Source organism: Aptenodytes patagonicus, chromosome 16, assembly GCF_965638725.1.
Source record: "Aptenodytes patagonicus chromosome 16, bAptPat1.pri.cur, whole genome shotgun sequence".
NCBI classification, from domain to species: Eukaryota; Metazoa; Chordata; class Aves; order Sphenisciformes; family Spheniscidae; genus Aptenodytes; species Aptenodytes patagonicus.
In genome coordinates, this window is record NC_134964.1 from 9056338 (window position 1) to 9078849 (window position 22512).

Here is a 22512-nt window from a genome sequence, read left to right on the forward strand (position 1 = left end):
AGCACCAGGAGATGGGGGCTGGGGGAGATTTGTCAGGAACGAAAGATGCTGGGGGGCTGGTGGGGGGGTGGCTGGGGCTGGGTCAAGGCCTTTCTGCTGCAGAGCGTAAGGCAGCACTGGGAGAAGAGGTGGCGGTGCCTTCATCTCCTACAGCAGGAGATGCCACCTATGCATGCAGGTGACCTCAACCTGAGGAGCAAACTCAGCAGCCCAAGTGTCCTCCTATCCCACCAGCAGCCTCCCTTCCCCATCCCCAATGTCTCACCCTGTCCCTCTGGGCACTGACCCATTGTCTTCTCTCCCACTAGGATTTCTGCACCACCTCGTCTCCTCCTCTGCCTCCCAAGGCCAAGAGTCCTGCTATGCAAAGCCCTCCGAGCCCATTGGCCCTGTCCCCCAACGCCACTCACCTGGTGTGGTCCCCCAGCGCCATCCGGGACCCCCGCGCCTGGCCACCGGTGGACTCGCTGCAGGTGTGGGTGTCGGAGACCCGGCACACCTGCACCGAGACGTGCCGGCGGCGCGGGCTGGTCTGCGAGCCCACCTTCTTCAGGTTCCTCAACAAGAAGGAGGTGTTTCTCCAGTGAGTTGTGACCTTCTCAGCGAGTTGGTGGTGGGGGTCATCAGCCAGATGATGTTCCCTTTGCTCCCCCCATCCCCAGCACCCATTTTCCTTGTGTCCTCCCTCCCGAAATCCCATTGAGGTGCCTTTGTGCCCAAGGCGATATAGGCAGGGCGCTGCCTGCAAAGCAGCCCGTTGCTTGCATGTGTTGGCTTTGACCAGCTTCACACTTCAGAAGGCAACGATAGCCTTTCCAGGCACGTTTCCGCCTCTCTCCCACCCTGTTCCTCTCCACCTCTTCCATGCTCTCTCCCTTTCTGTCTTTTTTTAATGTCTTTCTCTATAAAACTGCATTTTGAACACACAGCGGTGAAGTTTTAATAGAGTATAAATCTGCCACCCGGCTCCGTACTGCTCTGTGGGCAATTAAAATGCGAGCATTACCATTGCTGTCATGCTGGTCAGGCAGGTGCTGTGAGTCCCACTGACATTTTTATATGATAAATTAGAGCTGGGGCTTGGATTTCACTCTCTCCCCTCCATGCCCCCCTCCAGACCTTAAAATGAGCTGGCTCAGGCACTCACCGGTTGAGAGGGGTTGGAGGGAGGGCAATGCCAGCACTGCCGCTCCGTCTCCAGATGCGGGCATGGGTGGGAGGAAAGGGATGCTGAGATCCGCACTGGTCAGTTCTGCTGCTCCTCGAGGGACTGGCTGATGCCCACCCAGGTTTTGCTGGCTAATCCCGGCTAGCAGGGGACACGTGGGCATCTGTTGAACTCGTGCCCTTCCAGGGGACATTAGCTGCTGTGGGAGGTGCCCACGGAGAGTGGACAGACCTGTTGGTTGGCGGGGGGGATATAAAAGATTTGGGTGGATTTTTGTGCGTGATTTCCTGAGCCATCTATGGCCCACGCAAGGGTTGGGGTGGTCTCTGGGCTGCAGGGTTGAGTTGCAAGTGTCACCCCTTCCCGCATGATGTGTTGGGCTGGTGACGAGGATTCACGTCTAGCCAAAGGGTGCCAAACATAGCTGGAGCAACCAACAAAGATCTGGCTCAACATTTAGTGAAAGAGCCTCCCCGAGAAGGACAGAACAGCACTAAAAACCCTTCAGTGAAACCCCAGGCAGCCTCCTCACCTGAACTGACCCACCTTTGTCTTTGTTTCCAGGCTCAGCATCACCTGCGACAGCACCGAGTACGAGATGAACCATCTCTACCCGGCGGTGGCCGAGAACGTCCACGAGTGCTACCTCCAGAAGGAGCCGCTGCTCTTCAGCTGCGCGGGATACAACACCAAGTACCGGCGCCTCTGCCCCTGCCGCGACTACCGCAAAGGACAAGTGGCTCTGTGCAGGGACTGCTTGTGACTTGGTGTCGTGTCCCCCCCCCCGTGTTTGAGACATGCAACGTGCAACGAGTGGCTTTTTCTCAAAGCTTCTGCAATAGCCGAGGGAGGTGGGACAGGTCCCTCCCGGCGGGAGAGCCGGGAGTGTCAGACTCTGGGGGTTGTTTCATCTGCCAGTCAACTGTGAATGACCATGTCCTGACCTTTGGTTTCATTTTCTTCTCGAGGAGCATCGTCCGACCGCATCCAAACCCACCTGGACCTGGTGGCGCTGGGACGGGGTGATGGGGAGAGGGGGGCTGGGGACACCCTTCCCCTCCTCTGGCAATGGGACAAGCCACCAGCAGACTGCAGTTTCAGGGTTTTCATCCTCTTCAAGCATCCTAGGTTGTTTTATTTATTGATTGTTTTTTTAACACCCCCCCCCGCCTCCCCCCCCCCCGGCAAGTGGTAAATTAAAGGGGAAGCAACACCCAGCCCTTCTGTGGGAGTTATTGGGCAGAGCTGTGTTGGGGGGCGCAGGGGGGCTGCCGGTACCTGCCTTGGCTGCGGAGCTGGGGGAGGACAAAGCCCAAGGAGAGCAGCTGGGTTGGATGGACACAGCGGAGTCTGCACCCACGGTACCCCCAGGAAGAGTTGGCGGGGGCTGGATGGCCCCAGGCTGTCCCTGGGAAGCGAGGGGCAGGATGGGGCCGGGGAAGGATCCCGGGAAGGGTGCTGGTCCCCAGGGCAATGCTGCCAGCAGGGTAGAGGTGCCTGAAGCGAGGTCCGCCCCCCCAGCCCCCGGGCTGCTCTCCGCCCCGCTGGGCCGTGCACGGAGCTGTACGTCCCACCAGGGACCGAGGCATCGGAGGTGGCAGCGGGGGCATGGGGGCTGCTCGGGGTTCGAATGAGCCGGCAGGAAGGAGGACGTGCTGCAGCAGCCGAAAGGAGTTGCCGGCGGGCACAGACCGAGGCCAGGGGAGAGGGGGCAACTCAGCAGCTGTGAAAGCAACATCGTGTCTCTGCGTGCCCCAGATGTTGCAGCCATGGGAAGAGGTGAGCTCCAAGCAACCATCTTCCATGCAGGGTCTTTGCTTCTTTAACTTTTCTTCATGCCATTCATCTCGCTGTAGGGGAGTTTTCACTGCTGCCGGTATTTCCCCTCCCGGCACGTCCCCTTGCTGGGTTAGCGCTGGCTGGGGTGACCTGGTTTGTTTTTGTAGGGTTGCTCACCGGAGCAAGGCTGCAAGTGCGTTGCTGTGAGGTTGGTGCTCAGCCCTCCTGTTGCTTGGAAGCGTTCGACGGTGAGACTCCTGCATCCCGTAAAACACGTGGCTGGAAAATTGTGGGCTGGAAACTTACTCTCAGCCCTTCCTTGCATGGAAGAGCTCCTGGCCTGGCTGGCGAGGGAGGCTGGTGGGGGTGGCAGCCTGCCCTGGTGGTGTCACCGCAGGGTCCCAGGCCCTGGCAGGCTTGTCCCCCCCCCGGCTTGAGGTGACTGATGGAGAGCAGTGGCATGGCAGGATGAGTGCATGAGGTCTCCCCCGCGACCCAGCCGCTCGCTGGAGCTGTGCCACACAGCCCCGGCACCTCCAGCTCGTCCTCCCTGCGGCTCGCTGGCTTGCAGCCTGGTTTTGGGAGAAAATCCCATTTCTTCAGCTGTGCAACAGCATCAGGCAGACCCCAGCTCCCTCCCCAGCTCCCCTCACCATCTCCCCGCTCTGGCCACGGGAAGGGGGACACCGCACGGTGCTCGTGTCCTCCGGGCATCCCTTCGGCCGAGCCCGTGAGCCCACCGCAGTGAGACTGGCCGCACCCCGTGCCAGATGAGGCGGGAGCTGGAGACACTGTCGTTATCCTGGAGCAATTTGTCATCTTCAGCACAAAATTGCGTAGGCAGCCTCCATCCCGCCTGCAACACCAGACAAGGGGAAGGATTGATTAAGTAATTTTTGTGTCTTGCAGTCAGCATGTGTATAAATAAAAGCAGCGCAAACCTCTCTTTGCAGAGCTGAACAGCAATACCTTGTGCCTTTCTACGGCACCTTTCATCTCAGTCTCAAAGCATTGCCCAGCAAAGGCTCCCACGCCGCTCGCCCTGGCTGCTGTGAGCGCTGGGTGGGCAGGAGTCGGCCCGGGAGAGGCCCGGGGGATTTGCAAGCAGGAACCACCAGCGATTTGCTTCCCAGGGTTGTAAGGACCAAATAAAACCTGGTTTTATAGGGGATCTAAGCGAGCTTTAAAGACCAAGAGGCTCGGGATGCCTCTCGAGGCAGCGCTCGTTGCACATCAGCTCCCCGGGCAGCTTTCTCCACCGGTTCTGCTCAGCTGCTTTTAAAATAGCCTTCACCTTTCAGCAGCCCAGCGCCTGCCTCCCGCTGCAGAGAGTCCCAATTATCCCCTGGCAGGAGTATTTTTCTCCAAGCTGAAATAAAAGGCGTCTGGCTCACCTTCGCCGCTGTCATGGGAAATAATGATCTGTCTGGAACCTTGTTGGATCTCGAGCCAGCCTGTAAATTTGGGTGATGGGGCTGAGTAATGCTCTGGTATTACCTGTCATGTCTCTGCCCCATCAGCTGGCACCGAGTCGTGCTCTCGGTGCTGCCCGGGGAAAAGCCTCTCTTGTTGGCCCGTCGGTAATTGCACATGGCTTGCGGATGCTGGATGTGAACAGGGACCAGAGCGCGGGTGCTCGGGGCAGCCCCTCCTGCCTCGTCCCGTGTGGAGCCCCAGCTGCTGGGAGCAGGGGGATGCCTTGGTCTGTAAAATCCCACGCAGGGACAAGGTGAGGTCTTGGCTGGTTCGGTAACGCCAACGCTGGGTATTAACATCAGCTTTGGGTGCAGAATTGGCACCGAATTGTTTGTTATGTGGGGGTGCGTGTGCCAGGGCTGCGGGGCATATTGACTCCTGCAGCTCTGCTGGTCCCGGGCACCCTGACATGGAGGTGGCAGCAAGGGATGGAGCTGCTGGGTCAGCAGCAGCTTCCAGAGGAGTTGGCGTAAAAGAGAAGGGACTTTGTCACCTGGAAATGCTTTTTCTCTGCCTGTTTCTGGCCCCAGCTGTGCCCGAGCGATCTCTGGAGCATCCTGCTGCCTTCCCGAGCTCTTGCCCGAGCAGCTCTCCAGTGCTTGCCCCGGTCTCCCCGGCCAGGACACGTTTCCATCTGGAAGGGAGATCTCAGGATGATACAGATATTAAGTTCACATTTTATTAAGTAGGAGCATGGAAGAGATTTAAAGGGAAGCCGAAGCGCTGCCATATGAAAGAGATTCTAATTACCGCAGATAATTACCAAGAATAAATCCCCAGTTGGGAGGGGGAAGAGAAGGGGAAACAGTGTCAAAACTATGAATAAAATCAAACAATTGAAAATCAAACGAGGAGCTGTCAGCTTCATGGACAGGCCAGTTTATTTAACAATCAGTAGCAGTTGTTTATTTAACAACAGCACGTGTGTGGGGAGCCCCTGAGGTTTGCTCAGGGGGGACATGGACCTTCTGATGGCATCTCTGGTGGCATCACAGCGAGCAGAGCCTCCTGGAATTTTTTTTTTTTTTAACCTGTTTTCCTCTTCTGGCAGCTGTGAAACCAGGACAGGCGTGTCGAAAGAATGATATTGTTCTGGAAATCCATTTTCCGTACCTAGAAATGGAGCCAGGGGTGATTTTTGTTCCTGAGCCTCGCTCTTCTTAGGAATTCCACTCAGAACTTTCTTTCTGGAGTTTTTTTTCCCTCCGGTTTTAATGTTGGTCGCATCAAAACCTTCCCTTGCCAGTGCAGCTGGGGCAGTGGGGGGGTCTGTCGAGAGGACGGGTGGTCCCTGCCCCAGCATCCCCCCGCAGCATCCCGCTGCCGGCTGGGCGCCTCTCCCCGCACCAGCATCTTCCCCTGCAGAGGCTCAGCCGCCGTTGGCTCCCGGAGCAGCAATCGGGGCTGTAAATCACAACCGGAGGGACGTAATAGCGCTGCTCCGCTCTTATCTGGGGCTTTATTAGGAAATCGTTAAGCGGCTTTTCCCTCCCGATCCCCTGCTTATCAGCGGCCGTGTAAAATGGCAAATTGCATCCATGATGTGGACAGTCCAGACAAGAGAAACCCATTTATTTCCCCTAACGGGTTTATCGCTAGATCAAGGAGCTGCTGAAGATGTAAGCACCAGTGGTTATTTCCCCAGGTGATGGATCTAGCTGCCATACAGCCTCCAGTAACCAAAGCACACCGCCTGACAGGGATGTCTAATGGACCCGTGGTCAGGACTACTGGCTCATGTATTTCAAGGTCTTGCTTTAATTGAGTCCTGTCTCCCTGGTGTCATGCTTTTTTTCTTTTTTTTTATTATTATTTTTTTTCCCCCTTTAGAAAGACTTCCCAAAATAAACTAATGCATTTAATCTCCTGTCCCCTTCGCTCATCTCTTGCTCCCTTTGGCAAAGCCAGAGCTATAAAGAAAGTCAGTAAATTGAAAACCTGTCCTCAGACTTATTGAGTGAAAAGAGCAGTGAAATCTTTTGCCTTTTTTTTTCTTTCCTTTTCTTTTTTCTTCTTTCTTTTTCTTTTTTCCAGTAGAAAGGACTTGGAAGGGGGTGGGCGAAAACACCTTTTGAAGCTGTGGGGCTAAGTGTTCCCTTTCTTATCAACTCAAGCAGTGATGCCCAGTGACACTCATTGTGGCTCGTTAGCGGAAAGCCATTAAAACTCTGGATCGATATTTTCTCAGGAGAGATAGGGCCCATTCAATATTATTCCCCAGGCAGGCAGAGAAATACCGATGCCCCGTCCACAAAGCAGAGCAAAACTGCTGAGGATGCAGCCTCTCCTGCCAGCACCCACGGGGGTGACGGGACGTCCCCCAGCCCGGGCAGCGTGGGAACCGAGCCAGGATCCGGCCCTCGGCATCCAGGTCATCTGGAAAGGGGGAAAAATTAAAGATTGGGAGGATGGGGAGAGGGGGGAGTGTTTTTGGGGGGGTTAGGTACCTCAGCGGGGCTGGCCCCCAGCCAGGGCCCCTGGGTGCAGGCCCCACCACAGCCTGCAAAGGACCTCAGGAGGGCAAAAATCTATGAATAATGTGGCCATTCCCAACACCTGGCTGCTGGCTTTGGAAAGCCGGGAGGAAAGGGGCTGGCGGGGTGTGCAGCCCCTCACCTCGACGTCTTTCGGAGGGCTCCCACCGCCTCTCACCCTCTGGAACCCAGCTCCCAGTAAAGACCAGTTGGAAACAGGACAGAGATTTGCTTTTAGTTTTAGAGTGAGCTACCAGACGTATCAGCTTTTCTATAAATATAAACCAGAAAACAGGAAATAACGATCTGCCCTAATTTAGGTCCTTTCATCTAAGGATTCAAAGCATCTGACAGCATCTCTAAGAAATAAGGAAAGACTTTGCAACCTGTATGGAAATGCAGCCATTTCGGGGGTGTGCGTGCAACTTTTTGTTGAATGTTGCATTGCCCCAATTCCTTTCCAAATTACCCCAATTTCACGTCACTGAGACCTGGACCCCTCACTGCTTCTTAGCAAGTTAGCCCGGGAACGGGTGATGTTCTTGCAGCTTGACGTGATGCACAGCTGGCTCAGAGCCATCGAGCATGGAGGATTGTTTATTTATTCAATTAATTGAATTAATTAATTTTCAGGAGAGTGTTGAGAAAAATAATAGGAAGCGCCAGCAGCTCTGCCAGCTGTCTCGCTGTGTGCAGCGGTGGGAGCAGGGGCATGATCCGTACATGTAGCTCAGGGGAGCGAGGCGAGCCCGGCCATGCAGCGCTGGGGCAGGTGTGAATCATAGGATCATAGAATGGTTTGGGTTGGAAGGGACCTCTAAAGGCCATCTCGTCCAACCCCCCTGCAATGAACGGGGACATCTTCAACTAGATCAGGTTGCTCAGAGCCCCGTCCAACCTGACCTGGAATGTTTCCAGGGATGGGGCATCCACCACCTCTCTGGGCAACCTGGGCCAGTGCTTCACCACCCTCAGCGTAAAACATTTCTTCCTTGTATCTAGTCTGAATCTCCCCTCTTTTAGTTTAAAGCCATTCCCCCTTGTCCTGTCGCAACAGGCCCTGCTAAAAAGTCCGTCCCCATCTTTCTTCTCGGCCCCCTTTAAGTACTGACAGGCTGCAATAAGGTCTCCCCAGAGCCTTCTCTTCTCCAGGCTGAACAACCCCAACTCTCTCAGCCTTTCCTCATAGCAGAGGTGTTCCATCCCCCTGATCATTTTTGTGGCCTCCTCTGGACCCGCTCCAACAGGTCCGTGTCTTTCTTGTACAGCGGCTGTAGCCGAGGAGAGCCCAGTCCGCACCCTTCCAGCAGCGCTTTCCTCAGGGAAAGGTACACCCAGCTGCCCTGGCTACGGCACAGAGCCCGGGCACTCGAACTGCTGCATCTCCCCTTTCCTGGCATTGCCAGTCCCACGCCTTTGCTGTCCACTGAGCCCCCTGTGTGTGCTTTGCCCCACGTCCTTTCCTCTCACCAAGTCTGGCACGCTGGGATTTCCTTGCACCGTTTGCTCTGGGAAGAAGGGAGGGTGTTGCACCAGCTTTACCTGCAAGGAGCCTCCGTCACCAGGCCCTTGGTGCATCAGCTCCGATGAAGCTGCAACGAAGATGTTCCTCAGTCACTGCTGTCCCCAGGCTCTTGCAACATTTCTGTCCCTCTGCAAAGGCTTGTTCAGGTTTGGCAGTGAGGTTTGAGCCACTTTGGTTCCTGTCCCCAGATCTTGCCATCTCTCCATCTAGGTCAAACGAAGAGCAGTGACTGGGTGCTAAAGCGGAGCCCGGCTGGCTGTCACCAGCGGTTGCAGTGCCACCGCAATCTCTGTGTCATCACACAGAAGCGACCAGTCCTCTGCCCTTCCAGCTGTGGCCAGATGTGGCAAGGCAGGGACTGGGCTTGGGAGCAAGAAGTTCATAAAAGAAATCTGGGAGGCAACGGCTTTCCACACTTAATTAACGAATTAATCCCAATTAGAAACTGTAATTGGGATTATAGTGGTTAATCATCTTTCCCCCCCAAGCAACAACCGCACTATCTGCCTTAACTTTATTATAAAAGCAGAGCATGCGGAGTTACGTGTCCCTGACACCAGAGCTGCCACCGCCGCCACCTGGGCACACCCCGGGGGGGATCGGATTGGGTCTGGTCCCCTCAGTGTGCTGCTCTCCAGATGGGGGACAGGCGGGGGGACAGCACTGCGTGACGCCCCCCACGACTGCCAGGGCATGATGCGCTGGATTGCATGATCGCCACTTTTCCAAGAACAGTGCGAATTTGGCTGCTTGTGCTCCTGTTTGAGCCGTTTCCGACCAGAAAACTAAACTGCGGGGAGACTTCGTTGACTTTTTTTGTCCTTCTCCATTGCTGTTTAATGCTAAAAAGAGTCTGAATGAAAACATCTGCTTGTTCTTCTTTTTCTGAGCACGTTAATTAAGTAGTGTCCTCCCGTGACGGGTTCATCTCAGCAGGAATACGGAGCAGTTCTTTCCTCCTGCGCCGCTCTTGATCGCATTTGTTGTCCCACGGGTACTGGTGGGCTCTGGACCCCTCGGAGTCCCAGCGGCAACACAGGACTGAGCCCAGTCCCGACTCCAAACCCACCCTGCTTCCCCCCACTGCTCCTTAAAGCCCATCCAACCAAACCCCAACTCCTCTTCTCTGCACCCCTCTCCTGCCGGTGGGAGCTCCCATGGGAGCAGCATGGCATGGCTTTGCTAGTAACTTGGGGAATTTGCTTTTGGGGCCGCGGGGTGAGAATCGTGCCCAGCAGCCACAACCCCCCCCGCCTGCCTGCCTCCTGCCCCAGCACCGGGAAAGATGCTGCTGGTGCTGGTTTGGCTTCGGGTCCTTTCCTGCCCTACTGAGGACTGGCTTGGGGGGCTGAAAGGGGAACTCTTGGAGGGGCATCACCCCAAGGGCTGGCTCCCAGCTTGGCCCCGAAGGAAATGTTGGGTTCCCAGTGTCCAGGACGCATCAAAGCAGTTGAGCAAAACAAAGAGGACAGAGAGGACAAACTCGCTGCAGCAGTCCCCAGAATCATTGCTGCCAATATTTAACGGCACAGAAAATACAGGATTATGCTCCCTCTTACATTTCGCTGAGCTTTATCCAAACCTGCAGAGAACTTGTGCACCGCAGATCTTGGGGGTTATCTTCAATGAAAGCGTGTTTTGCCGCAGAGGAAGGGCGATGCCGTTTGCATCCTCCTCCAGCCGCCCCGCACGCAGCTGGTACCTTCACACCTTCCCACCTCCAGCTCCTGCCATCGCCCGCGAGGGACTCGATCTGATTTTGTAGGTGCTATTTTGGTTGGGTGTTTTTGTTATAAGTGTCGTTGAACGGGAAAAATAAAAACTTGAGGACCCTGGTGGTATTTTTAGTCCCGTATCGGTGAGTAGCTCGAAATCCTCAACAGGACTGTAAAATAAAATTAATCTGTATCCACCCATGCAGGTGTCGTGAGCTGCACTGGTTGTACTGGTTTACTTGCAGGCCAGAGATGCTGGGGGGGGCTGGGGAAACTGCTGGGGAACCCGGGGGGATGTTCTCAAGCTGGGGGGAGCTGCTGTGGGAACCCCTGAGCAACGCCCCACCACCCTGGATGGGGAGGGAGAAGTCTTATTGCCATGGAGACCGACGAGACTGTTGAAAATTGGCTGCCATGGAAACCAGTTTGGGGGTCTGTGGAGCCATCCCACCGGGCTGGTCTCCGGGTCCTGGGGACGGTGCTGGTCCGTGTGGCATGGGATGGCTGGGACAGTCGGATGCTCCAGAGCTGAGCAGCCCGCTGCAGCCCCCAAAATGGGCTATTAGGGGGCCAAACTGGAGTAACGCAGCCCCAAACTGGGGAACCGAGCAGCTCAAACTGGAGCAATGCGGGCTGGCGGGGAAAGAGCTGATGGATATTTCTGGGCTCTCGGACACACAACCTGCCAACACTCAGGACTGCGAATTGCGCAGAAACACAAACATTAACGAGGCTGAGGGTGGAAATGCAGCACAAGCCACATCTCCAGAGAGAAATTACACAGAGGCTGGGAAGGAAGAACAGGACTGGGATGAGGGGCCGACAGGAGCAGCGGGAGGGATGGGGGATGCTCTTGGCTTGGCAGCAGTGAGGTGATGTGAATAGCGCTGAATAGCTCTTCCTCCCCACCCAGAACCAATAAAGCATCTCCTGTTTGGGTTTTATGCTTGTTTTCCTTCCTAAAATAGGACTTTGGGAAAACAAGGGCGGCCTCATCACCCCCGGGCTGAGCCTCTTCTTTGCAAGAGAGAGGTGTCCTCCGTGGAGACTGAGGTGGCTTTTGTCACCCTTCCCATGGGCCACGCTCACTGCGCCACACAGCAGTGTTTTAAACATCCCGGGATGCCTCTGTGCCCTTCCAGCCTTGCTCCTGGCACAGAGCGGGCTGGCACGCGCATGAGGGTCACCTCCCCGACACACACGGCAGAGGAGAAGCAGCTCTGCCTTCTCCCACTGTGCCCCCTCCCCGCCTTTCCCCTGCATCCAGCAGCATCTCCCCGCCGGCAGCTGGCAGAGGGATCCTCCGCGTGCAGGTGATGAGCACCTCGCCACGAGCTGGTAATTCTCCAACCTGCCTGCTAGTCTTTTTGCATGCATGAAAACACCCGCCGACATTTCCAGCCATTTATTGTCTGCCGTGAAGCCGCCCAGTCGGACACAGCACTCCGGCCGTGCCCCCTTGCTCCGGGGGGCTGGGAAGTCACCCCACGTCAGGACATCCTCCCACCCCAGACATGCCCTAGCCCTGCGGGGCCAGCGGATGCCCTGGCTGTGAATTTCAAGACTATCTCCAGTTGTGATGGGATGAATTGATGGCGAAGGGATGGGAGCACACAAGACCTGGAGGGGGAGATGAGGGTTCCTCACAGCTGTGGTCCTAAAAGCACTTTTCAGCCCTCGTTACCTATTCCCAGGGGTCCATGCGCAGCAGCCTGGAGCCAGCCTGGCCTCCAGCAAGCCCACCCCACGGTGCAGGGAGGGTGGGAGCAGCTGGAGCCTATAAAGGGCTGTTAGAGGTGATTCAGGCTGTGCTGCTGCAGGTGGGGGGCTCTGGGTTGGCCCCGGAGCCTGGCTGTGGGAGGAGGGATGGTTGGGGGCTCCAAGGCTGGCTCAGTGAGTTGGTATCCCCGCCCCTGTGCTCTGTGGGGAGGGTTGGGGTGGTGTTGGCAGCGACATGGGTGATGGTTTGGGGGCTGTCAGGGGTCCCCCCCATCCTGAGATAGGCAGCCTGAGTCTCAGGAGCTAGGCTGAGCTGGGCAGGGTTTGTGGCCAGGACCCCCAGGCTTGGGGGGGTTGCTCCTCCTGTAACTGCTGATCCCCAAAACCTGCTCTCCGCAGCAGGGGGAGGGATGGAGAGGCTGTGCCCCCCCACTGCTGGGCTGGTGCCCAAGAGCTCGGCTTCCTCTTACCCAGGGCCGAATGCAGCTCTCGCACTAACTGCAATCTTAGGATGCCCTTTAATTTTTAATGCTTCAATAAAACAGTAATTACAAACACTGCAATTTGAGGTTTTAAGCAGAAAGTATTAACTTCCCAGGGTTTAATTATTCAAGAGAAATTAATGAAAGCAGGGCTGGATCCTGCTGGCTGTCTTGGCTTTTCCTAGCGGGGCTGGCATCGATCTGCTTTGCAGGGAGGAAGGCTGGGGGGAGGATGAAGCCCATCCCTGGTGCCTCGGGGCTGTCTGGGAATGCCCGGGTGCCCTTAGGCAGAAGTGTGGGGGAGCCTGGCTGGCGGGACACCAATGTGCTGGGTTGGATCAGGGTGAGGAGAGGTCCCGGGGGGCAGCGGCACCCCCCATAAATGGCTCTTTCTCTGCTCCCTGCAGGGTTTCCAGCCAAGGAGGTGCAGGATCCCGGCCATGGGGTTGCAGCGCTCTCTGGGAGGTCAGTGACTGCTGTGATCTGAACCAATGCTGGGGAAGACTGTGTGGGGAAACTGAGGCTGGTGCCACCCCAGGAGGTAGCGTGACCCTGCGGCTGCTCCCCTGTGCCCCCCACTCAGTACCTGCACCCGTCCTCTGCCTGGGAGGGGACTTGGGAGCTCTGAGTCTTTGTTTTCTGGAGCTTTCTGCAGCCTTAATTGTGCTCTGAGTTCCCTGGGAAGATTTCAGGCTTGCTTTTAATTACTTTGCTATGGCACAGCGTAGTTCAAAAGCACCTTTGCTGGGGAATGGGTCTGTTGAGACCAAGGGTGCTCCCAGGGCTGTTTAAATACAGCAAAACAGTCGGTGTCTTGGCAAACCTCGCGGACTCAGGCTAGCTGATGTTGGACCCCCACCCTGCACGGGGTAGCAGTGGGGTTGGGAAAGCCTTGATGGAGGAGGGCAAGGCATGGGGAAACAGGGGGATAAAATACTCCCTGCCAGGAGCGAGCAGTGGGGCTGCAGGAGTGGGGGCTCATGGGGAGCATCGTGCTGAGGTGGGACCTGTTGGGGTTCTCCAGCTCATTGCACCCCCACCTCAGACCTCAGCACTCTTCCTGCATCCGCAAAGCCCCTTTTCCACGTAGGCATAGCCCGTTGCAGCATCCCATCCTAAGCGGCATATCCATACGGCGATGGCCTTCAGCAATTGGCATTGGGTAAGGTCTCAGGGAACCATGTTTGCTAGAAAAGCGAGTTGTTGTTGTTATTATTAATAGTTAACTGTCATAACTTCGTTAATAAGCAAACCTGCCTGATCAACCGTCTGCAAGAAGACTGTAAGAACACAGTGACGGCCAGGACTCCCCTTGAAATAGAAATGGATGTTTGTCGGGGCTGGGTGAACAAACTGAAGTGAGTGGAGGAGGCTGCGAAGGCTGGTGGGGAGTGGGGTGGAGATGACGGCTCCGCTGATGAGGTGCTGGGGGTAGGGAAGAAATGGGGCCTCATTTGCAAGGGAAATGAAATTATCGCCTGCTCCATCGCCTGCTCCATCTGCAGTCCTCGTGCCACAGAGACTGATGAACTGCGTGGGGAGGGTGCTGGGGCGGGTGGCCCTGGGAGCACCCAGCACCCCGGTGTGGGAGGGCAGCCTGCTCGAGCCCGGGTGCCCTCCCTGCGGGAGCAGGTCCTTGTGCAGATGGGGCTGTTGTAGCCCCCGGAGGGGTCTGGGCGTGATCTGCTGCCCATGGGGTGGGCTTGTACCTCCTTTGCCACTTGTCTACTCATCAAAGCCTCATCTTGCACCATTTGGGCTGTATTTAGGGAAGGTCACAGCAATAAATGTTGGTCAGTCACTCCTGAAATAGGAGTGGTGGGGTAAGGAGAGCAGATGATGCTGATCAGGACGAGATCTCTGCTGAAGCAGGTGAATCCTGGTGCAGCGGCACCCAGGGCGCTCGTGCCGTGATGCTGCTGTCGCCCAGATTCATGTCCCCAAATGGGTCTCATCACATGTGGGACGGCAGTCTTGGTCCACCCGCATGTGATGGGAAGGTGTGGGGCTTTGCAGGCAGCTTCTGCCTGCGCTTGGGCAGCGAGTCCATCCCTCGGGGCATGGGGCAGCCCCGTGCCTGCAGCCTGCGTTAAGGACAGGGTATAACCAGCTCCATCCCCGCACTGGGGATGCTCTTCTTCTGTAATGTGAATATTTTTTCATTCCCATCCCATAAACAGGGCGTCAGTGGTTCCGGGATGGGAAAACAACTGCCAGGTCTCTGTCCCTCGGGGTGATGTCTGCTGGGCTGGAAATATAAGGGAACTGGGGTTAAATGAGGAGCGTCGGTGAGACAAGGAGTGATTTAACTGACTCAGTTAATCAGTTGTGGCAGCACTGGTCTGGGTGAGAGACCTGGCTGCTCCCCGCCGGCTCCGCGGGGAGAGTTCACAGAGCTCTGTCGCCAATCATTCAGGGCATTTTATTTGGGTCTTAACTTTGATTTAACTTCAGTAGATTATGAAGACAAAAAGTCATTCCGAGGTACTTTATTCGGGGGGGGGGGGGGGGGGGGGAAGCCAAAATGTGGTAGTTTGAAGTTGTCAAAATGGTTTTCCACTCCTTCAAAATAATCTCACAAAACTGACCCAGATTTTACAAGGCACTCTGGCTTTCAAAGAGCTGTCTGTCTGCGCAGAAGATGGGTCTGTCAAATATGTATTATTATTTTTTTCCCTTAGTAGTTTTACAAAACCTGTGCCTTGCCTCGTTCCCATGGGATCTGTAAGGGCAGGATGTTCTTTGAGAAACCCGATCCAGCCTTGCAGCTCATCCTGGAGCAGCAAAGCGGCTGTGATGCTCCCAGGGAGCAGGCGAGGCGTTGCGGTGAGAGCCTGCAGCGTGTCTCCACGTGTGGGAAGAACCGAGGACCCCAGGTCTGCCCTGATGCCACTAGCAACGGGCGAGCTGCAGGTGTGCCGGGGACGGGGCAGACATCCAGATAACTGGGTTGAGCTATAGGATCGGGGACAGAGACTGTTGAAACGCCGACAAATTTGGCTGAAGAGGGACCTGGCTCTGCCCCAGGGGTGCTCAGACCCAGGGGGTGCCGAGGGCCACCCGTGCAGCCCCACATGGGCCACGTGTCACGGGGGCTCGGCTGGCTCTTGACACGCACCCATAGGCGCTTGCATCTGCAAGCAAAGCTCTTTGGGTCTGATTTCGCTTAAAAGGCATCCGCCGGGCGCGTTTCGTCAAGGGCAGCAGGCTGGAGGGGCTGGAACCCCGGAACAGTCGGCATGCTGGAGGGGGGCAGAGGATGAAAAATTACGGCTGATTTCATGCCCTCAAGCTGTCTGGAGTGGCAGGGAAATCTGTTAGCTTTCATCTGAGGGAGGATTGCTAGCAGAGTGCTGGAGAGGCCAACGCTGGGTTAATTGCTGTTTCCTTGTTTATTTAGTTAATTGGTTGGGTGTTGGAGGAGAAGGAAAAGGCAACCCTGGGCTGCGCATCGGAGAAAGAGCGGGGCTGGCTGGCACCGCGCTCCTGGCCGTCGGCTGAGGGACCTGTGTCGCCCGCTGGCTTGGCTTGCCGCGGTCCTCCCTGTTTTCTGAGAGCAGCTATGAGTTAATGATGATCGTGAATGAACCTTGCTGATAGTCCAGGGGTCCGACCAGCTGCAGGGGCTGGAGGTGGGGAGAGCTACGGGAGGAATTGCGATAGCTCCAGTAATTGAATGCCCAGGGGTAGATAAGCGGGGAGGAGAGCTCTTGGATCGGCACAATCCAGTGCCCGTGGGGAGCCTGGGGTACTGCTCGGGGCCGTTCCTGCCAGATCTGGGTTCGCATCTGGCAAAGGGCAATTCTGGGTTTAAATCCTGGTTGTGGGATGCTCGTGGTCCCCATGGGAGAGGACCAGCTGTGATGGTCGCAGGTGGGTTTGCTCAGACAAAGCCCAGCACTGAACATCCCCCCCAGGACATGCACCAGGAGCTGGTCCTGTGCTGAGCAGAGGGGAGCAGGACCCAGAGCAGTCTCTTCATGCTCTGCAGAGCCCTTGTCCTCTCTTCTTGCTCATTCTCCGGAGCTGAGCCACTCATGAACTGTTGATGGGAGAAACTAGATTTGAATCTGGGTTGGTTTTTTTTTAAACTTAATTTTTCATCTGACCTGACTGAAGTGCTGCTCGTGCTGGCTGCCTTGCATTTTGTTTATCCATTTCATCATATTCTGCCGGGGCACTGTGTTGCCTTCATTTAGCAGCAGAGCAGTTTGCCCGTGAGCCGGGCAGCCTGGCTGCAGGGGAGCAGCATCCCAGCACCGGTCCCATGTTTTGCAAGGGTCAGACCCTGCTCTCATTTTCTTTAAAACCTATGAAGGTCTGAGTCCTATTTTTATTACAAGTGTGGATGAGGGAATAGCGTGTTACTGCCTTGCAGAAAGCACCGAGCTCGGGATTCAGTCTGCAAAGGTGCTGGGGGCCAAAAGCTGCATGGAGGAATGGTACGTTTGTTGGTTTACTGGGGGGGGAGAAAAAGAAAGATCAGGTTCAGGCAGGGTAAGTGCCAGTCCCAGGCAATACTGGCTTGCAGCTGGGGCAGGGAGTCGAAGGAAGATGCTCACAGCACTGCCTGCTTCTGCCTGCCAAGAGGTAACGGCAAAAGGGAAGTGCTGTGAAATCTTCTCTCCAGGACCCTCCTGACCCTCCTTCTTCGTAGCTCTTGGGGTAGGATGCTCCGAACAGTGCAGCCATGTCAGGGCCTGCTTGAGGGGAGCGTGAGCAGCACTCGCCTTCTGACCACCAAAATACCCCAGGAGAGAGAAATGGGGTGACAGGCGATGCTCATGGCATGGGGGGCAGTGTCTCCCCAAATCCACAGCTGCCCTGTCCAGAGCCTATGCAACTGGGAAGAGGCAAGAGGTCTGGTTTAGCCGCTCTTTTGGGGTGTTAGAGATTCTTCTATCAAAATTTAATTTTTTTTTTTTCCCACTGAAGCATAATGCAGAAAAATATTTGCTGCTTCCTTAGATGGATGATTAATGATGAGGCAAAACGGGTCCGTCAGAGGGAAGGACCCTCTGCTGCCTGGCTGCTCCTTGCGTCGCGGTGCTGGCAACCAGGGCTTTGGTCCAAATGAGAGCCTGCGTGAAGCGAGCTGGTAGGGCTGCTCCAAAGGCACGGGGGGAAAAAAGAACATTCTCAATTTGTATCAGTTCTTCATTCGTGTCCTTCTCAAAGCTTAGCAGCTTTGTAATCTACCAAATATAAAAGCATCCCTACAGTTTCCTTAGCTGGCCAGGCAAAGAAAATGGCCGAAGGAACAAGATGGGTAGTCTCGGTGTCTGTCTGTCTGTCTAACGCAGCCCAGGCGGTACCAGGCACCCATCCAAGGCTGGACCAGCTCTTAGAGCATCCCATGCTGCTGCTTCAGAATGGCATTGTTAAAACCAAAGACAAGGAGGGGTTTTCTTCCTGGAGTTCCGTTCAGGCACTTTTGGTGTAAGATGCTGTAATACCTGCCCGCTCAGCTGTAGGAAGAAACCCGTAGCTCTCCCTACGGGAAGGTTTGGGAGGTGGGAGAGCAGGGGGGAAACTGTTGCAAAAGACTTTAGATTCTTTAGATTTAGATCCTGTTTCCAAACGGTTTCCTGGGGGTTTGTGCTTCTGCAGAAGTGCACCTATGCATGCAGGCATTTCAAGAGCCCATAAAAGGGGGTTGAGGGCATATTCAGAGCAAAATTTGATGTTGCAGGTGTCTTTGAGTTCAATGACTTAAATTCTGAGCTCATTTGTTATGGACATATACATTTTATTTGACCCTCTACAACTAAACAGCACAGTTTGACCTGGGAACATGACGCCTGTGGGTGCATGGTGAAAAAAGCATAGCCGTAAGAATTTGTTAAATGAGTGTGGTAAGGGCTTTGGATGCATCTCGCCGGCTGCAGTGGCTCCGTGCACTGCGCTTGCCCACCTTGGCTGTGCCCTGCTGATGCTAACCCGAGCACTGGCCGGGTGTGTTCCCCCGGCAGGAGACGGAGCCCAGGAGCATCAAGGGGCTGTTCTGCCTTTAGCAAAAAAAGATGCATGGATATTTCCAAGTGAGGATGCTCTAGGCAGGCTGCCTGCAAAGTAGGCAGCTACCTTCCAAAAATGGGGAGGTGGGGGAGAGAGGAAGAGAAAAATAAGCCAGATGAAAGCAGGGACTGTGCCAAAAGCACCTTCTATTTATGATTTCACAAGGTCAACAATAATCCCCACAGCTACAAGCACATAAAAATTGATTCTTTCCTGAAGAGATTGATGGATTTGTGGTCAGGGCATTTTCTCTGGTCCCACTGCCCTCTGGACATTGCTGAAATTTATGGAGATGCTGTGCGTTTCTCTGTAGAGGACTAAATAGCTTCTCGAAAAGCGAGCAAATGCTTTCAATTCAGACCTGGGGTCCTGGGAAGTTGCTGTAAATAACAGAAATGCTTTGTCCAGCTGCTGGGCTGTATTTCCACGGGTGAGCGGCTTTCGCTTTGCAGCCTGCCTGCCGTGGGTCGCAGGCTCGTCGTCCTGCCCCATCCCTTGACGTGGGGCGAGCGGGGCTGATGCTCACCCCATGGCACACACACCTCTGCTCCTGCAAGAAATCTCACCTCCCGGCACCCCAGCAGTAATTTCCCACCCAAGCCCACCGCAGTGCTGCGAAGCGAGGCGGTGCGATACAGACCCCATGAGGCTGAAGGCTCTTTCAGTTTGTCCTAATGCTTTCAGGGGAGGGAAGAAGGGACGAGCGTTTCTAAAGCCTCCAGCTTCTTCCCCAACACTTCCCAAACAAGCTCATCTCACTGCTTAGATGTCGGCTGGAAATCTCCTTCGATTTTTTTTTTATTTTATTTTAAAAATACCCAGCTTTAAAGTCCCAGCGTTTGAAACCACTTTGTTTTCTACAAGTGGCACGAAGCTACCAAACAAAGCCCATTTATTTTTCACAGCTTCATCCCCGCAGCTATTAAATCCTCGGCACTGTTGAATTCCTGAGAAGTTTGTCGGGTAGCGATGGGGCTTGCGCACAAGCAGCACACGCGAGCAGTAATATCCCAGTAAGTAGTTTGTGCTCTTTGTATCTCCCTTCTGGTTAACAAGCAGCTTTAGGTGTGCTCAAAAGACATTTCTGCGAGTGCTACTGCATAGCTTCATCCTATTGTATGGCAGCATTTTATATAATGCACTCAAAGGGATCCTAGTGCTGGAGAAGCAGTGGGTTCGGGAGGTCAGGGAGGGATGGGCTGGCGGGGATGTGCAAGGAGAATCAATGCCGGGCTTTTTAACAACCACGTGTGTATCGAACAAAGCTTTTTAAAAGCATTTCAGACAGCAGTGGGCTCCCTCCTTGTAATGTGCCGGGGTTTATCGTGCCAGAAATAGGGGCACGTGGAAATGCTGCCTGCCACGCTCAGAAAGCGCTTAATGTTCGTCCTTTCCATGTCGGTGGTGGTTCTCCAAATTGCAGCGTGAGGTTGGCTTGTGGCACCGGCAAAGCTGCTCTTAGCTGGGGCTATACGACCTGCAGTCCTGCACACCCTTCCCTGCTGATGGCTCTGCCGTGGCCGTGGAGGGCAGAGAGACCCGGTGGGTTTCCTTCATCTCTGGTGTCCATGCTGCCTCCAGCCATCCCCTTGCATTGCTGAAGAGAGAGGTGCGTCCCCACCTCTGTGGTAAAAGGACGGGGCAGGCAATAACTAGGAAGAGGAGCCCGAGGTCACTTGGAAAGGAGCGGAGCAGCTCACAGCCAGGAGAGATGAAAAATGAAGTAGCCTGGGCATAGGCAGAAATTTCATGTTCAGAAATCCTGGTGGGAAACGTCGGCGTTGCTTTGATGTAGGTTGCTGACAGTGCTGGAGCGGTGCCGCTCGCCTGCCAGCTCAGTGCGAGGGTCTGCTCATCTGGAGCTCGATGCATTGGATGGGAGCGGCCCCCATGATGTCCCCCAGGCTGCCCTGGAGCAAGGGTCCCTTCCCATGCCCAAGGACCCTGCAAACATGCCTTCAGGTGGAGGGAAGGAAGACGGTTGACTCAATCCCTTCCTTGACTCAAATTTCAGCCTCTTTGGAGCAGTGCTGAGCTTCCTCTGTGAGGGCCTTGCAGCAACGCTTGCTCTGCAACTCGCACGCAAACACTTGCTTGGAGGCCGTTACCTTTTTGCAAGCTTTCCCGGCTGGCAAACGCTGCCGTGGGGTTTGCTGCTGTCTCCTTTCTCGCAGCAGCGCTGAGCAGTCCCTGCGGTGCTGAGCCCTGCAGAGAATCTCTCGCAATCGGACCACCTCCTCCACGCAGCAGACTGCCCTTTTGCTTCGTGCTTTTGGCCCCCAGCTTGTGACGCGCTGGGAGGCTGGGAAGCACAAAGAAGGATTACAAAGCAGCAGCTAGAGGGAAATGCCACCGAGCCCCAGCCAGCCTTGGGCATTAAAATGCAGCGGTTTTTCATCCCCTGGTATACTCCCCGTGGCGCCTTTGCTCATAACAACCCCTTCCGCTGCTGAACAGCAATCCCACACAAATCCTTTGGTATAAAGCTGCTTCCCAGGGGTTTTTGGTCAACATTGGACAAAGCCTAGTGATGTCTGCTCCGGTTCCCAGTGCATCTCAGCACCAAACCCCCCATATTTTCATCTGCCTTCAGGGAGAAGCTCTTGCAGCGGTGAGCAGAGGTCGCACATGTGGCTCTGTGCTCGCTGCCAGTCTTGCAAACTGGCTCTTGGTCCCAGTTTAACCTCCTCCTCCTTGCTACAAGCAGGTAAACAGAAAAGCTAATTTCTCCTTCACCTCCAGCTCAGGCTTCCTGGGCTCCGGCTGCCAGATGGCAGCGAGCAAAGGCTTTTCTGCCTGTCTCTCCTGCCAGTGTGTCACGACTGCGTGGCTGCAGACGGAGGAGAAGCTATTTCCCATCCATCTCTCAAGTGCTTTGTACCGTCTTCGGCGGGAACCCACGGGGCTCGGCCGGTCACTCAAGGCGCTGCCTGAATAAGCAGCATCCTTTGTAAGTGTAAAATCAGAAACGAGGAGCGCCGGATCAAAGGCGATAGGTGTGTGTAAACGCGTTGCCTCCCTTGTGATGCAGCCAGGGCGCTTCTCTGTAGCGTTGCTGCTTTTGTTCATCCCCCTTCACTTTTTTTTCAGTGTCTTTTGATGGATGTTAAAAGCAGCCTGGCCTCAGAAGACATGCTCTATGTAGCTTTTATAGATGGCTATAAGTTATCTGCTGGAGGAGCCCTAATATGGATGTTTGCTGCCTGCAAATGCTCTTTTTTTCATTTGCTTTGAGGCTGTTGCAGCTTCACAGTATTTTACTTGACTGGAGAAAGCTCAGCCTGGGCCAAACAGCAGCCAGGAGTCCTTGCAGGGGCAGCTTCTGGCCCTGACACCGCTGCCCTCGGTAGGGAAGGGGGCACCTGAGCGCTCCCACCCTGCTCCGCTGGGAGTCCTGCCGGTCACCTCCCCCTCGGGGCTGAGCCCTGCGGCCGCGGCCAGCTCTGCAGGGATGCTCGTGTGCGTCGTCAGCCCGACCCGCACGGGGACGTCTGGTCGGGAACTGCAGTGAACACCCAGGATGGGGAAATCTGTAGCCCCTTGGGTTATTTCCTTCTGGAAATTTTCCCCTGGGACAAGGCCAGCACCTGCTCTAGTTTTATTTACTTTAGTTTTGAACATTTGTTTTCAAACTGGGAAATGGGGGAAAAGCATCCTGCTGCGTGATGGAGGGGACTAATAGACCCCAGACCAGGGGATGCTTAGGAAATGCAGTGTATACCGTGGTGACACCGGAGAACTGTCACACCCAGAGCCCAGCTCACACTCTGCAAGCAGCAGAGGAGCCGGTCCCCGTGCTGCAGAGAGGATGAGGGGCCCTTCCATGCTGTTTTTCCCAGTTTTTAATGACAGCTGGAGTGCTACAGGAGACGGGGACGGTGCCTGTGGCTGTACGCAAGGTGCTGGTCAGGCAATCCCCACAGGATCCCCAGCCTGGGGGCAGGGACCCATCACAGGAGGAAAAACAAAATTGTGCCTGTGTCAAAAACAAGAGCTGAATCTGCTCCGCCAATTTCCCAGGTGAGATCTCTGCCAACGTTTAAAAAGGATAAATGAGATGACCTGGATAATTACAGGCCTGTCAGCTCCACTTCGATCCCGGGCAAACTGATGGAGTGGCTGATGCAGGAATTGATTATTAAAGAATTAAAAGAGA

General features: G+C 55.1%; 1 protein-coding gene across 1 annotated transcript in view; it reads left to right on the forward strand.

Annotated features, from left to right (window-relative positions):
* Positions 1-2330, forward strand: part of MGAT5B (alpha-1,6-mannosylglycoprotein 6-beta-N-acetylglucosaminyltransferase B) — a 71874-nt gene extending 69544 nt beyond the window's left edge. The window contains exons 16-17 of the mRNA XM_076353827.1: positions 309-583; positions 1733-2330. Of these exons, the coding sequence (XP_076209942.1) occupies positions 309-583; positions 1733-1931 (474 nt within the window). The 3' untranslated portion in view covers positions 1932-2330. The remainder of the gene's footprint in view (positions 1-308; positions 584-1732) is intronic.
* The last annotated feature ends 20182 nt before the right edge of the window (positions 2331-22512 follow it).